The sequence below is a fragment of the Falco peregrinus genome, chromosome 1 (assembly GCF_023634155.1).
Source record: "Falco peregrinus isolate bFalPer1 chromosome 1, bFalPer1.pri, whole genome shotgun sequence".
In the NCBI taxonomy this organism is placed as follows: domain Eukaryota; kingdom Metazoa; phylum Chordata; class Aves; order Falconiformes; family Falconidae; genus Falco; species Falco peregrinus.
In genome coordinates this window covers 81,796,256-81,812,953 of record NC_073721.1, presented here as the reverse complement: position 1 = coordinate 81,812,953, position 16,698 = coordinate 81,796,256, and the positions used below count along the sequence as shown (strand labels likewise).

The 16,698-nt window shown below is 39.3% G+C and overlaps 1 protein-coding gene across 2 annotated transcripts in view; it reads left to right on the top strand.

Moving 5' to 3' along the window:
• The window catches only part of PAMR1 (peptidase domain containing associated with muscle regeneration 1), a 59,495-nt gene extending 43,076 nt beyond the window's left edge, over positions 1–16,419 (top strand). Inside the window, exons 7-12 of one of the 2 annotated variants that reach the window (XM_013304303.3) lie at positions 5,324–5,494; positions 8,176–8,388; positions 9,969–10,035; positions 12,175–12,407; positions 13,800–14,095; positions 15,366–16,419. In XM_013304303.3, coding sequence (XP_013159757.2) covers positions 5,324–5,494; positions 8,176–8,388; positions 9,969–10,035; positions 12,175–12,407; positions 13,800–14,095; positions 15,366–15,902 — 1,517 coding nt within the window. In that variant the 3' untranslated portion in view covers positions 15,903–16,419. The remainder of the gene's footprint in view (positions 1–5,323; positions 5,495–8,175; positions 8,389–9,968; positions 10,036–12,174; positions 12,408–13,799; positions 14,096–15,365) is intronic. The other variant, XM_027795844.2, reaches the window with a different exon arrangement.
• The last annotated feature ends 279 nt before the right edge of the window (positions 16,420–16,698 follow it).

Genomic DNA, 16,698 nt, shown 5'->3' with positions numbered 1-16,698 from the left:
TATTCTCTCCCTAACAACTAGGCTGTCATGACTGAGCATTTCTGCCAGAGGTGTCTGTAGCCACCTTGTCTTATACCTTCCTACTTTGCTTTCTTATGAACTGTACCAGGCCAAAACTCACCTCAGACCCTAAAGTGACAAGGGTTACCTATATGCCTGTATGGATTAATTGTGGAACTTCCCAGGAACATGTTGTGTAGTAAAATATGGAAAAATTAAACCAAGAAAACCTCGCAGCTCATAATGGGCTTGCTAGTGCGACACTGTTCTCTCCAAAGTCTGTTCAAAGCTTCAATTTTCAAATGTTGAGATGTATCATTTCCACTTACATAGAATCATAGTCGTAGAATGGTTTGGCTTCGAAGAGACCTTAAAGATCATCTAGTTCCAACGCCTTCCACTAGACCAGGTTTCTCAAAGCCCCATCCAACCTGGCCTTTCTTCCTATTACGCCTTTCAAATATTTGGCAAGGAGACTTTTGTATAGGTTTTCTTGAGTAAGAATTCTCCCATTCTGAATTTTATCTTGCCTGAATATATCTCTTCATCTTCCTTTAAGCATTTTACAGTATCCTTTCTGGTTTTAGCTTTTAGATTATTGTAGGTTTTAGCTTTTGCATAACCAGGGTGGTCATTCTTAGCTCTTAGTCACTCTCAAGATTGCATTCCCCTAACATTAGTTTCACCTTTCTCTGAAATCGCTCCAGTTTTCCTATTGTTTTCTAGATATAAATTCACCAGAATCTTTATAGGTGTGACGACATCATAGCATGAAGATTGGGAGTCTCTGGGTTGCTCATATTTTTTTGGGCAGACCTTGAATAAATGTCTTTCATATTTAGCTGTCCATTACCATCACACAGTAGAATTTGCAGCCACCTAATCCGTTTTCTGAGTTCCTGGTAGCTTTGGTCTTCTGTTTGTGGAGAGAAAGGTGCAGAGACCGAGCACTGCAACCTGAAATCCTGACACTCTTGGTTTCATTTTGGCAAGGTTGTCTCAAACTTTATAGTTTGGGGTGAGTATACTGACTCATGGTACATTTCACATATAATTCTGTCTGAAGCTCTCTACCTTGTCTTTTGCTTCTTTTTCTGCCTGCTTTGCAAAGTGCATTGATTGAAAAGGTAAGGTATTAATCTCACGAAAAGCTGGGCAGTGACTGCTGTTCAGAGGGCATTGCACTAACACTAGGGAAATGTTGATAAGGCCTTTAAGTAGGATAAGACCTGTGGATGCCAATTCTTTCTTTAACCACTACTGTGTCAGTAAGAAAGTCCTCCCATGGGTTATAAAGTCAGATATTCCTACTCCTTCCTCTCTCGTTTTGCCATGGACAAGTAATGGTATAGCCAAACACAGCACAAATGACATGTGTCTAAGACACCTTGAAGGTAGGAAGCCAGACTGACAGGGCAGTAGGAATCATTTATTTCATATGGAGCAGAGCAGTCTAGCTAGTGGCCTAGGAATGGTTCAAGCTCGTGGAGTGCTCCTGGCCAGTCTATGACCTGCTTCCCAAGGAAGTGTTGTCCAACAGCTCACAGACCAGTCCCTGCTCTAGCAGTCAGGCTAGACCAGGCACAGGTATAGCTGTGGACATATATATATATATATATATATATATATATATAGTGGATACAAGGTGGTATGGGGATGGCTGTGGGTGGGTGAGGGCTGTGAAGGGGATCCAGCCCACATGACTCTGAAAGCTGGACTGTCCAGAGGAGGACTGACACTCAGAAATACCCAACAGATGGCAGGATCAGGCCCATCATGCCTAGGCAAGGGAAACTGAGATCATATCAAATGTCTTAGAGAGCTGAGAAACTGAAGGGAATTGGGTCAGCTCAGGTGGCTGGATTTTATGGCTAGTATGTTTATCCAGAGGGTAAGGGGGCAGAACTAGGAATGAATGACATTTACAAAATGTTCTTTTCCCTTCTTTTTGAATTCTGAGAAACCTCTATTGGAGAGTTGGATATAGTCTTACAACAGGAGAGAATGTTGAAAGGCTTCAGTAAAATACCTCAAACAAAGGAGGCTGTCCTAAAATTCAATGGAATATACTGCACGTTCTGAAAGATGTAAGAACCAGTCAGATTCACAATCCTGATGGGAAGCTATCCACAAAAAGATGAGAGAGAATTGGTTGAAGCACACAGAGACTAGCATTCCCTTCACAGTAACTGTTCAAAACTCCATTGCCTGAGGTGTTCACAAGTAATGGGAAAAGGTGCAGAAGAGCTTCCTGAAGCATATTAGGTGAAAGGGACAAAAGGCAAGTCAAACTGAAGAGCAAAAAAGCTATAGAGCTCAAACCAAAGCAGTAGAGGCAGGTACTAGAGTAACCGTATGTGATTTTTGGGCTAGATGATACATCTGAAAACAGAGAGCTCAGCTGTGGTACTGAGAGGCAGGGAACATCTATCTAAAGATTCAAGCCCACATTTAATTTGTAGAGAGAAAGAATGAAGTTACAAAATCTTCCAAAGAAAAAATGAAATGAGTGGCTGTGCCTCCAGTGGCAAAGTTTAAAGAACAGGACAGACCATGAGGGAAGATCCCGTGTAACAAGAGAACAAGCAACCAGTAGATAAAGGCGTGGGTAACAAAAGGGACACGTCTATTAATAATACTTGGTTGTTTTGCCATCAGAGAAACACCATGGTGACTCTGTGACACAAGTGGGTATGAGCTAATGTTTCTAACATCCCTGTGAGGAAAGGGGTGCTCCCATTTGTTAGATACAGCAGATGAAGCAACTTACCCATGGCCGTAGTTTCATAGCTATGATTAGATCTCATGACCTTCTGCCTCCATATCCTCTACTCTAGGCCATAGTTCCAGTACTAAAGGAATCTGTCCACGAAACACTGAATCTACATCATAAATAAAACCGGAGTTATTCCAGCTGGGTCACACTAAGATACAGAATGTAGAGAAAGTCTGGCAACCACAGCAAATCAAAAGGACTAGAAACTAAATATCTTAATCACTTAGGAGACTGAAGAAGAATGAATACTTACAGTTTGTGGAAAAAAAAGTAAGGGTATCTTGGTGACATTTTTTCCATGATGGATCTAGAACACAAAAGCACCAAAACATTTGTTCTGCAGAACTGAACTGGACCACAAGCAAAACACAAAACCTGTATTTATGGTAAAAAGGAGAACACTGAGTGGTGCATAGATGTTTATAGTCATCTTTTCTCATTTGACAAGCTGAGTGTGACTTTACATTGGAAGAGAAATATAAATGTAGTGAAATGAATTGCTATTGAAAGAAAGCTATGGAGGGAGTGGCTGTGAATACAAAGAACATGACTGGGAAGACAAGTGTTCTGAGAATTTAAAACACCTAGAAAATCTATGCTCCCATTATTTCTCTTTCACTAATGTATGGGTTTGTGTATATACATATGCACCTATAAATACATGTATATGTATGCGTGCCTATATTTCACATGAGAATTGTGAAGAGCTATGAATGAATCTTGTTGAATTTTTATCTTTATTTTTTCACTAAAGATGACACTGATGCGGAACACTTGCAGCCAAGAGGAGATGTTGAGCTCCCCTAACTGGATGCGTTTTGATGTGGAGCAGAGAGTCTGGGCCCTCCTATAATGCTTAAATGTTAGACAGTTTATTCCAAGACTTGTGCTTACTAGTGCACAAATTATTCTGCCAACTCATTGTTTGATGTTTGTAGTAATTTGTAAACGGAGGGGAATTTCTGTGGAGACTTGTTCTTGCAAATGCTGCTACTTTAAGACTGTTGCTCAAGAATTTCTTCCTTATGTCAATAATTGGATGGTGCACAATCCATATAAATAGATGCATTCATGTATGTTCTGTTCAAGGATTACAGGATGAGGCCTTAGAAAAGTTTTTCCTCTGGAAGTGGAAGGACAAAAATTTGGCTGTAGGTTAGTATGCCCCTAGCAACAAGGCAAAACAGAAAAAGCCAAATTCTAAAAGCATAAATTAGGGATGATCTCTTTAGCATTCATCTATCTTCAGTGGAGTACCACAGCTCCCAGGTAAAAACCCTATACACCTATCTAAATCTTGCACTGAATCCTTTCCGATACAGGTTTTCCACAATGAATGGCCAGGCAAAGCCAGAGACACACAGAGAGATGGGTAACGGTGTAGACACTAAAAACTGTTTCTCCTACATCGTTGTAATATCTACATACAGAATGCATATAATTTCTACATAGTCTTAAAAAGTGACTTGGAGAAAGTGAATAGGGCATGGATGTTTTCTGTCTTTCGTAACAGAGAAAGCAGAGCATCAAACAAAATTATCAGGTGGCAGGCTAGAAACCAAACCAAATAAAGCAGTGTATTTTTCATATAAAACAGTCTGTAGAACTCATTGCCACAGGACGTTGTGAACACCAAGTATGTAGCTGAGTTTAGTCAGTACTCAGACAAATTAATTAAAAAAAAATAAAATCACCAGGGTATGTTATACTAAACATACCATTGTAGTCAGGTAGTCCTTGACCCCAGGTTACTGAATGCTGCCAGAATATGCCAGGAAAGTATTCTATATGCTTGCTCTGTTTTTATATTCCTTCCATCAAATCTACCATTTACCACTGTTGAAGAAGGTTTCTGTGCTGGATGGACCTTTGTTCTGATGTAGTATGGCTGGTTTGATACCAGATTTTCTTGCTTATGGTGTTTAATCTAATATTTACTACTTGCAGTAGTTAAACAGACCATTGTCTGTAAGCATTTTCCTAATAGAGCAAACCCTGTGGAAAGGGTAAATATCACAGTTTGGTAAATATCAGGGTTCCTTTTTAATGTCATTATGATAACATTTTATCTACACAGATAATGATGCTTTAATATTTCTATTAAGGTTATCTGAATAATTATATAAAAATGGAAAGAAGAATTTGAAATAAAAAATTAAAAGCCTTAAGGCTTTTAAAGGTCTAAATTTTTTCTTGACCAAGCATGGTAGTTAACTCAAACCCCCTGTTAAGATGGTGAGTGCTTCAAATACTAACAATTAGAGCAAATGAACCCTAAGGATACAAACACTTATGCACATGATCACATTTCTGAGTACTCCCATTGAAATGAATGGATCTAGATATGTTTTGAAAAAGTGGCATATATGTAAGTGTGCATAGAACTGACATCTATACAACTTTCTAAAGATCAGCATATACCTGTCTTGTCATTTTGACTCCTGTGCCCATTTTAATTGGTTTTTCAATGTTCTAAATAAAGAATTATCCTAACACAGTCCTGTTTTTGTAATAAAGTGGATTTTTTTGAAATATCTGAACTGTCAGTGGTGATGTGTAGGACTCCAGGTGCTCCCGCTCATGGTATTGTGGAAGGAGATGACTTTAAATACGGGGCCCAGGTTTACTTCAAGTGCAACGCAGGTTACAGCTTAAAAGGCAGCCGTGTTGCCTACTGTCAGCTTGATGGGATTTGGTCAACACAGCATCCTGAATGTGGTAAGGTCACTTTAAGTTTTGATTGTTATCAAATATTTTGGCCAATGTATTCACATGAAACTAGAATATCTAAATCTCACTTGAATTTTGGTAGATCCATGGCTTAACATGATGTTCTTTTATCTTCCTGTCTTCAAGAAGCAGTAGGGATTCTTATTTTATTCTGCTGGAGCCCAAGCTTGCAAGACTTACTTGTATAAAGATCTGATTGAAACATCAAATTACTGAAAAATAATTTCCTCAAAGACTTCAGGCGTATATCCTTCTTACACAGAGACAAAATGTCTGACCAAAACCGAGTGAGGGACATAGTGCAACAATGTATAGCTACTTCCAGCACTATGTACCTGATACCTTCTCTGCACAAGTCTGGTGCACGCTGTGGCAGTGATTAGGGGCTTACTGCATGAAGACTAATTTCAACAGAATTCCCATGCTAGAGAAAAATTGATGAAAGAGAAACTTCCATTCATTCTGGCTGTGCAAGTTGGCATGCCTACCATTCAAATTCCAAGCCCCTTCTTCTCATCTAAAGAGACTTTTTATTTAGTTAGTTGTTTTGTATTGCACAATTTTATTTCCATATTCCAGAATATTTTTTATCAATTGGAAAAGTTCTTTTACAAGTGTATTGTGGCAAAAAATGTACGGGGGACGGGGACGGGAGGGGTGGGAGGGGGCAGGGCAGTGTTGTGAAACAGCAGTATATAATTTCATCTGAAAGAGGAAGGAATAGGCATTCTGTCTGGAGAGAATGTCTCCAGTTGCAGTAAATGTAATATCAGGATTGTGATGAGTCCCTGCTCCATGATGTCCCTGGCTAAAGATCTGTCTCTAAACTTGACTGTTACTGAAGTGCTAGATGGTGTAATTTGGGTCTCTCCTTCCCAGATGTTTTCTCTTTGTTTTTAATACATGAAAAAAGCTATAACCCTGAGTTTGGGAACAAGAGAATTTCTGTTGAAGTTACTAATAGGCAGAGAATGAAATAAGAGAAGGCTTCGTTAACTTACTTGGTCAAGCTTAGGCACATTTTGAAACATGGACTCTGCTCATCGGATGATGCCTGTAGGCTAGATAGCAGTACAGAAAGCAACTTGCAAATAAAGCATTGTACTGTGGGTGATTCCCTCTAGTCTTTACCTGCTATCAAGTTATCAGTCACTTGTGGTTCACAAGTTAGAGAGCTTGTAAGGTACAGAAAAGAAAAATGGAGCCAATTTAAAAGAAGACAGGACTCTGCTTCTCCCGTCCTCCTGGCTGAGGGGAAGTTCAGATGTCTTCTTTATTTACTGAATATGACTCACATGGAAAAGTATTTAAGTACATATATAACCTTCAGCATATGGTAAAATCCAGTGTTGTTGAAGAAAGCACTGAAATATATGCCTAGCTTGAATTATATACTCAGTGTTAAAAACATGCCCTTCATTGAACTTGTACTGTTACAGTTAGCTGTGTGCTTACATGCTTTGCTGAGCTTGGCTCTGTCTGGTGACATGAGGATATGGCAACAGGACAGGCCATACCTCTGCACTGTTACTGTGCTGATTTCACAGGGATTTAGATAAATGTTTAAGTGCTTTGTTATTGTTGGTGCTTTTCAGAAGTGAAGCTTCATCCCAGTCTGAAGCAATGACATGAAGAGGTCATTTCTGGTCACTTGATATGTCTTAGTTTCTCAGCCTTGCATAAGCAGAGCAGCACCAACACTAGCTGTCTAAACTAGATGTTCACTGGTTATCATGCAATGAGACACCAGGCAGAGGAATTAAACAGAATTCCATGATACTATCAGCCTGACAAGAAAACTGAGATGAAATCCAAAGGAAAAAAAAGTACCTTTTCAGCTGCTAAATAAAGAAGGCAGAAGGGTTAAAAACACAGGGGAAACCATTTATTACCATCACATAGGGAGTACTGTCATCCTGATTTATGCCAAAAGTTAAAGTTTATTGAGAGAAAAAAACACAACAAATAAAAAGAAGGGGAAAATATCGGGAAGGAGGAAGTAGAAGGGGTTCTGTAGGCAGAACCTAGCATTAGTAATCTTTCTATAGTAAATTTTTAGTATATATATATATATATATATATATATATATATATATATATATGTTCCCCTTGATTTCCTGTATTTCCCTGGGTTATTGAGATCTCTCTTTCAATGCTAAGAAGCCAAAATGCAACCAAACATAAAAGTAAAATTAAGTAGTCACATAAAAGTAAAATTAAGTAGTCTAGTTTTGTTATCCAAATCCAGTGAAGAAATGGGAAAATGGGAAAGGAATACCAAGGGCCTGTTTCCTGCAAATAGTTTAAGTGCATCCTTTTATGATCTTGAAGTAGCCCTGTTAATGTTAATGAGACATTAACATCATGTAAAGTCAAGGTTCTGTTTCAGGCTTGTCAGCTACATTTTAAGGTCTTTCTAACAATTTGAGAATCTTATGCTTTCAGTGAAGATTAAAGTGTGTGTTATAAGCAGATATCTGTATATTATCACTTCTTTCTTTAATATTTGATCTTTTAGAAGACAGATCCCAGACAGGTCTTGAAAAGGGAAATTTCACAAAGTGTAGATTGTGTAGTAACATCTGAATGAAATGCTAAGCAATCTGATGGGTGAAAATAATGCTGTGAACCTGATAAAATGGTTACTATTTTTTCCCCCCTATCATTAGTTCTAGATGAAAAAAACTGCTCAGATCCTGGTGGCCCACTCAATGGCTACAGAAGAGTAGTAGAAGACACTGGGCTCTTGAATGGACGCTATGCAAAAATTGGCACAGTCATTGCTTTCTTTTGTAACAACTCGTATGTTCTTAGTGGGAATGAACAGAGGACCTGCCAAGACGATGGAGAATGGTCAGGGAAGCAGCCCATCTGCATTAAAGGTAGTTTATGTTCTTTTATTACCGCAACTCACAAAAGTTGCTGTGGTTTTACTGGAATTTGTTTTATATAATTTACACTCACCAATTATTTTTGCTAAGAATAAGCCATCTGACTGACACCTGATACTGAGATTTTTAGTTTGCCAGCTCTACTGGCTGTTAAAGTCAGCTAGAGAAGATGCCAGTGATTCCAGAAGATGTTTCCATCTTTAAACATGGAAAGAAATGTGCCCTAAGACCCCTATTACCCTCATTCTATGATCAAACCTGCATAAGGTCAAAATCAAAGAAGATCAGGAGGGAACTGAAATAGAAGGAAATAATTGTCTCATCAGAGTTGCTGTCATAGGGCCCAGCTGTCCTCTCACAATCATTTTAAATCAGGGACCAGTCATGAGTGTAAAAGACCAAGCCTGTAGATTGCAGCCTTGAAGGTTTGGTTCAGAAAACCACTTGAGGACATGCCTAAACTATCTGTATTCATCAAAACACTGAAACACATCTTTAAATCCTTTGCTATAAAGGGAATTACGCTGTTGACCTGGAGCTACTCTAAGTGTGTCTGAAACCCTGAATGGATGAATGAATTTGGGCTGGGGAACTGCCAAATTCATTTTCCCAAAGCAATTGTTTGACATATATTTTAATGGATTTTTTTTTTAATTGAAGTAATGATAATATAAGGAAATATGTCTGTCCCCTGGGAATTTGCTTTATTCTGTTATTTTAGATGTAAGTACTCTCTTCCTGAAGCACATAATCACCTGTGAAAGCATCTTTATTGATGATAATTTCTGGAGAGCATCTTTATTGATGTTAATTTTGATAGTGACATAAAGGTCATCACAAAGAACTAGATATTGTTAAAATCCACAGAATACAAGTGCTCAGGCATACAGATAAAATCCATCCTGCAAGATTCCTTTTTTCGCACTGTGTGCAGCAGGAAGGAGATCCTGGCTGAATTATTTGAACTGATAAAGCTTGCTTAAAGTAAATAAACTGAATATGCAAAATCAGAAGTCCTGGATCTCCCTTCTTTTATTTTATGCATATTCAGGTAACTCTGAGATGTTCCTTTGAATCAGTCTCCAGCTCCTTCCATGGGTGCACAACCAAACAGACTCTCAGAAGTCTGTAACATCCTGCAGCCCTTCTCTGTATGCTGAGTCCTGGGGATTAGCTGTGTGTGGCTACACAGATTGAAATTAAGTATTTTTTATATAGTTCCATTATTGCAAAAGTTTGCTCAGATTCCAAACCATCAGCTGCAGTAGTGTAAACTGGCATTCAGATACAATGATGGACAAATCTTCATCCATGGCTGAGAGTGCCAGTGCAGAAGATGATCAGTTGCTTCCACCATTGTAAATGGGATAAATCTGGAGATCTGTGTGGAAGCATTTTTCCAAGGCTTTAGGTTTTAGGGCCTATCTTTATTTTAATGCACCTAACTTACTGCCTCTTTTCTTAATCCAGTCCACTATAGCTAGTGAGAGGAAAAAGTAGAAATGTATATGAACCATAACACTTGAGCTGTGAATGTGGAAAAGTACTGTGCAACATTATATTTTTTCTAGCCTGCAGAGAGCCAAAGATCTCTGACCTGGTGAGACAGAAAGTGCTTCCAATGCAGGTTCAGTCAAGGTGAGAATGCAATATCTCAACTACAGTTTAAAGAAAAAATGTGATTGCTTTTCCCCTCCTCTCCTTTCCACCCTGTGTGTTTAGCCTGCCTGAGCAGCCGTTCCTGCGACTCCACTGATAACTGAGCAATGAGAGCTGCTGGAAGAGGAGGTCTGATTAAGCATAGGCTGGCAAGCTGCTGGAGGCATCCAGGAAGAAATGCACAGTTAGATATGTCCAAACTATCAGATGATGCCAGAATTAGGCTTGCAAGCTTGTGATAGGCTATGAGAACAGTTCCTTGGGGCTAATGATATCTTAAAATAAACACGTGCTTTCGTAGTGAAGAAATGAGTAGGGAGAGCACAAGGAGAGAAGGGGGTATAGCAATGTAATCTGCTCACATTATGTTTCACCATCCAAAGCAACATAGCACAATCGATATAAAGTTGTGTTTGGGGTGGGCATGGGGGAAAGAAGGAAGTAGAATAGGAGGGGAGGAGGGAATGAAAGATCACACCCCGTCTGGGCTTACCCTTCTGCTGATTTCTTGAAATAAACCAAATCTGAATTAGTTATGCTGCAATGTTCAGGTTCATTTTTGTCCAAGTAGTAATTTCTGATTTCAGATATTTTTTTTTTTTTTGCAGTACATCATTCATTTATTTTTAGATGCAGTGCAAGAGCAGTCCTCATCTTTTTTCTTAAGAACCACCATACCAGGTCAGAATAAAAGTCCAACTCAAGCCATATCCTGTCTATGGCAATGCCCAGTAGCAGACACCTAGAGAAGACTATAGGATCAGGGCAAGCACGTACATCCCAAATACTCTCCCACTCTCCAGCTCTGTGGTGTGTGATTGTAGAGATGGCCCTGAGAAGCCATCAGGAGACCTTAGTAGCCATCAAGGGATTTTTCTTGCTTAAATTTCTCAATTTACTTTTGAACACACATCTTTTTATGCTAAATATTTCAGATAGCTATATGAAAGTGCATACATGCCTCCACCTCCATAGCAGCATGATGGCATCTCATGTTCATGGACTGTTTTTATCCCTTGAAGCAGACTCTCCATTTCATAGATAAACAGTGAGGCGAAGTGTGGATTATGCAATATTGCAAGGTCACATGTGAGTAAGAAATGGGACCCTAACAGTCTAAGTATGACCACAGCAGCTCTCGCCCTCCTTCCAAAATACAAGAAACTTGCCATTGCTCTTGTTTCTAGTAGCTTTATTTTCCTTGAGTGCTGTTATGTATCGCCTCACAGATTCTATATGATGGAAGCTGTTTGTATCTCTCTGTGATCAAAAATGGAATTACCGTGTGAAAAAAACACTCTTATGGCTTTTCTGGATGCAGTCAGTACCAGAAATCTCAGGGGAAATTAATGTCCTGATGAATTTTTCAGATGTAAATAGTTTTTTCTGTAGATATGTGCTTTTAACCATTAGAACAAGGGACACCTTTTAAGTGATGAAGATTTAAGTATGTCTGTAGTCAAGCTTATGGTCGATATCTAGGCTGGTGCGTATATTTATTTTTTTAATTATGTGCCATGTTTCAGCTAATCAGTACAATTTCTAAATGGAAGCTTAGTGATTATTGCAATTATGAAATCTCTGTGGTGAGGCAATTATCTCAGTTAATTGCTAAATCAAGCAACTTTATCAACATGATTTAATCTGAATTGATTCCTAATACTGCCTATTAAAATCTTCACTAGAGAAAAGATGTGCCTAGCTCCTCTCTAGTGAGAATTAATTACGGCAATGCCAAGTTCCAGTGTAATTTCTTTATTTAAAAACATGGTATTCCAGTCCTTTTGTGAATGTCAAAAACTGTTCCACATTCAGAGGCAACTGGTTGCTATCCAGAAACTGTAAAATGAAAGAGACACAAATAGAAAATTTATAAAAATTAAAAATATGTGGGGTTTTTTTTGTATATGGGTACATATATATATATATGTAAATAAAATAGCTGGGATGTAAATGGGAGTATTGCTACACTATGTTGGAATGATATTTTTGCTTATTCTTTCAGAAGCAAACTTCACGTGCTTTTAAATGATACTTAACACAGCTGGTGATAAAGTTATGGTAATCACTGCTTTTATATTATTATTATTAGCTTGTGTTCTTTGTGACTTGAAACAGGGAAACACCTTTGCATCAACTTTACTCATCTGCATTCAGCAAGCAAAAGCTTGAAATCTATCCGACCAAGAAGTCAGCACTGCCATTTGGGGACCTGCCCCCAGGGTACCAGCATCTGCACACTCAGCTTCAGTATGAGTGCATTTCTCCTTTCTACCGCCGCCTGGGTAGCAGCAGGAGGACTTGTCTGAAGACAGGAAAATGGAGTGGGAGAGCCCCTGTGTGTATTCCAAGTGAGTCTCCAAGGGAAAATAAATGCACCCATTTCTGGGTGGGTGGGGGAACAGGATGTGTATTCATCTTAGATAATTAGAGAGTCCCAGCAGTGCAGGCTGCCTATGCTACCAGCTGGCAGATTGGAGAAATAAAGCTTGGAGGATATATGGCTCTTTTTATCCACCAGTAGAACTTGTGCAGTTGATGGTAAAGGAATCAAGGTTTCATCACTGCAATTTGCCATTAATTTTCCTACTTTTTTATTGAGCAAAAGGTGCAGTGAGTTTCTTTCCCGATTTGAAAATATTTTCCTACTATCACTTCATGTTTTCCTAGAATTATTTACTGCAAATGTGATTTTTCTTTGATGTCTATACTTTGGCACCCAACTGACAAAACCATCAAAACTTAATGATGATTCCAATAGAATGGAGAGCCTGCATTTTAAAGAGGCTCTTCTTCCTTTAATATAACCTGCTGAGGGAGGGTTCATATTGCAAACTGTAAGTCCAGGTAAAATCTTAACCAGAGCTAGTGCACAGAGTAATTCAGGGTAGGAACACCCCAAGATTTGGTACAACCCACTACTGACTTCAGGCAAACTGTGAAAAGTAGATCCTAACTTCAAGAAAATCGTAAATTTCTTGCTTATGGTTTTGCTTTGAGGTGATCTCATGTACTGATAAGTATTGCATTCAATCCTTTTCACTATGGGCATGCACACACTACATCCCAGGGGAAAAAAAAAAATGTCCTAAGAGAGAGACTGAAAAATGTGACCACATGATGTAACTTTTTCAACTGAAGGAAACCTTTCCTCATACAGGAGATTTCACCCCGGGTCTAAGCCTAGGTAATATATTCCTACAACAAGGCAGTGCTTTTTCTTTTTCCTAGGATAGCTGTTGATTTAGATGCATTTGCTTCAAGGTTCTTGTTGCAAGACAAGTCTATTCTCATAGGCATGGACTCGTCTGTGCAAAGGTCAGTTCTAGAAGACCCCACAATTACTCTGTGACTTCCTGGGGCAAGTTTTAGTGCACTTCTGTCTTTATGGCGTTTTACTATAAGCAAGAATCTGGGGTGTTCTTTCCATTTCTTTATGCCGTTATCTCATTGTAGTGCAGCTTGATAAGGTTGTCATGAAAATTCACCAGCTCAGGTGCTAAATCCACATTCCTACTTCACCCAGTAATGCAGATAATAATGGAAAAATTGAAAAAAAATATTTTTTTTAAAGCTGTATAAAATCCTCTTATAATTTTGCAGGTTGGAGACAGGTTAATTAGAAAGCTGTCAGTCATGCTAACCATTGCATTTTAGGATTTTAGCACATTCTAAGCAGGAATCAAGAGTGATATTCAGATTTTTTGGTGGGGAAAAGATGCTACTCATTCTTGTTTTCTCAGTCTGTGGAAAAGCAGAAAACATCACCCTTCAGAAGACAGTGACCTCTACCAGGTGGCCTTGGCAAGCAGCAATCTATCGGACGGCCAACAGGGTGAAGGAGAACAGCCTCCGAAAAGGGGCCTGGATCCTTATCTGCAGCGGGGCCCTGGTGAACGAGCGCACTGTGGTGGTGGCAGCTCACTGCGTCACTGATCTGGGCAAGACCATTGTGCTCAAGACAGCAGAGCTCAAGGTGGTTCTGGGGAAATTCTACAGAGATGATGACAGGGATGAAAAGACCATCCAGAACCTGCGGGTGAGTAAGTCTGCTGGGAGCAGAAAATGATGAGTACAGACAGATGCTGATCACTTCCATCTTGTATGGGGAGAAAAAGGTTATCCTGTGACCAATATATTGTTTTACACACTGCTCTTTCAAATGCATATCTAAAGATATCAAATGCATATCTGACTGAACTTTCATGGCACAAGGAGGGCACTTGCTATAGTTCATTAAATTCCCCTGACACTGTCCAACTGATATCTTCACCCCTGACACATATCGCTAAGAAAATAGTTCAGGTTCCATGGGCTATAATGTCTTGAGTGATATTTCCAGAAAAAAGTAGAGGAGATGCCAGCTACTGTCAAAAGTGATTAGCATAATTTACAAGGGAAACACTTGTGCTTTAGATCCTGGTTTGACGACATGAGCACATTTCACATCTCAGCCCCAAGGCTGTATAGCTCTAAACTCAAAAGAAGTTTATGTCTGACTCAAAAATAGCGCCTCAAGCTGACCAGAGTGGTTTGTTTTTCTCAAGTTGGACTGGAAAGGTTGAAGTCAAAATGAGGAGAAATACATCAATTTTGGCTCTGTGTGTGTCTCCTCTTGGAGTGTGTGTGTGTGTGTGTGTGTGTGTGTGTGTGGTTGTGAGTTAATGGATTTTATCTAAGAAATCATAGTTAATTTGATCACACACCTCACGTTACCCCCCTTTTTAGTTTCTCTAATTCCAGCTTTTTCAGACTTTTCCTGTAAGGAAATATCTTTTACAGTATTTCCTTATAGGAATCCTATACAGTCTTGTAGCGTTTCATCAAAGTGACCAGCATTAAAAGTTTGTCCCCAACATTATGTAATGTATTGCTAGTATTCTTTTTTGGTGGGAAGATGGTTGAATTTCAACAAGAAGACAACATTTTAATTCAAAGCTCCCCCACCCCGCTTCACATGCTACAGGCTGAAGTTGACATGGCAGGTGAAATCTTGTCAGTAAACAGTGGAAAAATTTGATCTGCACTCGAACTCCCCATTCTGCTGAAAATATTCTTGACTGCTTTTTATTAGGGAGAGTTTCATGCAATAAAAATTGCCCTGAAATCCAAGCCAAAAAACCTTAGAAGATGCTTGATCTCTTTGTATGTTTCTCCTTTGAGTGAGCACTATGGTGAAAGAACATTTTGGGAGTGGGGGTAGAGGAGAAGTATGTGGAATAAATATGTATTATAGTAGCACGGAAAGAGTTCTGCTGGCTTGCCATTGCTGTAACTCTACAATTCTTCCTGCTCTGTTTCCTCCCCAGATTTCTGCCATCATAGTGCATCCCAATTATGATCCTATATTACTTGATTCTGACATAGCTATCATAAAACTCTTGGACAAAGCCAGAATCAGCAGCCGTGTTCAACCCATTTGCTTGTCATCTTCTCATGACTTGACTTCATCCACAGAGGATTTAAAAATAGTGGTTACTGGCTGGAAGGTATTGGCTGACATTAAAGATCCCGGATACAAGAATGACACAATCCGCATGGGAACTGTTCGGATGGTGGATTCACTGTTGTGTGAGCAACAGTATGAAGATAATGGGATACAAATCAGCATCACTGATAGCATGTTCTGTGCCAAACAGGACCACGCAGACTTTTCTAATATCTGCCCTGCTGAAACTGGTGGGATTGCAGCCATAACTTTGCCAGGAAAAGCATCTCCTGAGCTAAGATGGCACCTGATGGGATTAGTGAGCTGGGGTTATGATAAAACTTGCAGCCTAGAACTCTACAGTGGCTACACCAAAGCTCTTCCCTTCAAAGACTGGATTGAGAAGAACCTGAAATAAAAAGCTGTGTCTGGAAATGGCATTTTATAACTATCATAATATCTCTCTCAGTCTCTGCTGCTTTAGGCTTCTCATCCCAGTGATGAGCCACATCTTGGATAAGGTTAAGGCAGACAGCAGACAGCCTGGCAATTTGTCCTGAGATCAGATGCTCCATCAGGCTACTTTTACTTAACCCTTGACAGACGGTCTTAGTGCATGAGAGGTTTTGCCATATTTCACCTGCCTCCCCTGGTGGGAGGATGATGCTCTGCTCCTGAGTCTGACATACAGGAACAGGACAGAAAATTCTGACTGAAATTACTGTGTAGTGTGGAGTCCCCTAGAGAAACTGATGGCAAGCCTCTCCCAAAGATCTGAGCAGATTAGGAGGCTGGAAAGAGTAGTGTGTATTCATTATGATGGATGAGCTTGTTACAGTTTGGGCTGTCTGTATTGCCATAGTACCATGTAATCTTTTTCCCTCCCAAGTACTTTACACATTTAAATAAACTATGGTTTGTTTTTTTAACCTACATATCCAAGTCTGACATTATTTAGATGCCTTGTTGCTTTACCGGTGTCAAACTCTAGTGACTCTCTACTGCCCTTGTCTGTTTGCCTGTGATTCTCACCTGGGACTCTTCAGGCACACTGAAAGGCAGAATTAGCACAAAATTCAATTACTAAATAAATAACCAATGTTGTGATTGTTGTACATGAACCACTGCAATGAAATGTACAGGAGAGTTATCTCCCACCTCATATTCTGAAGATGAAAACCTGAAATATGCTTTTAGAAAGACTTTTCCATGTG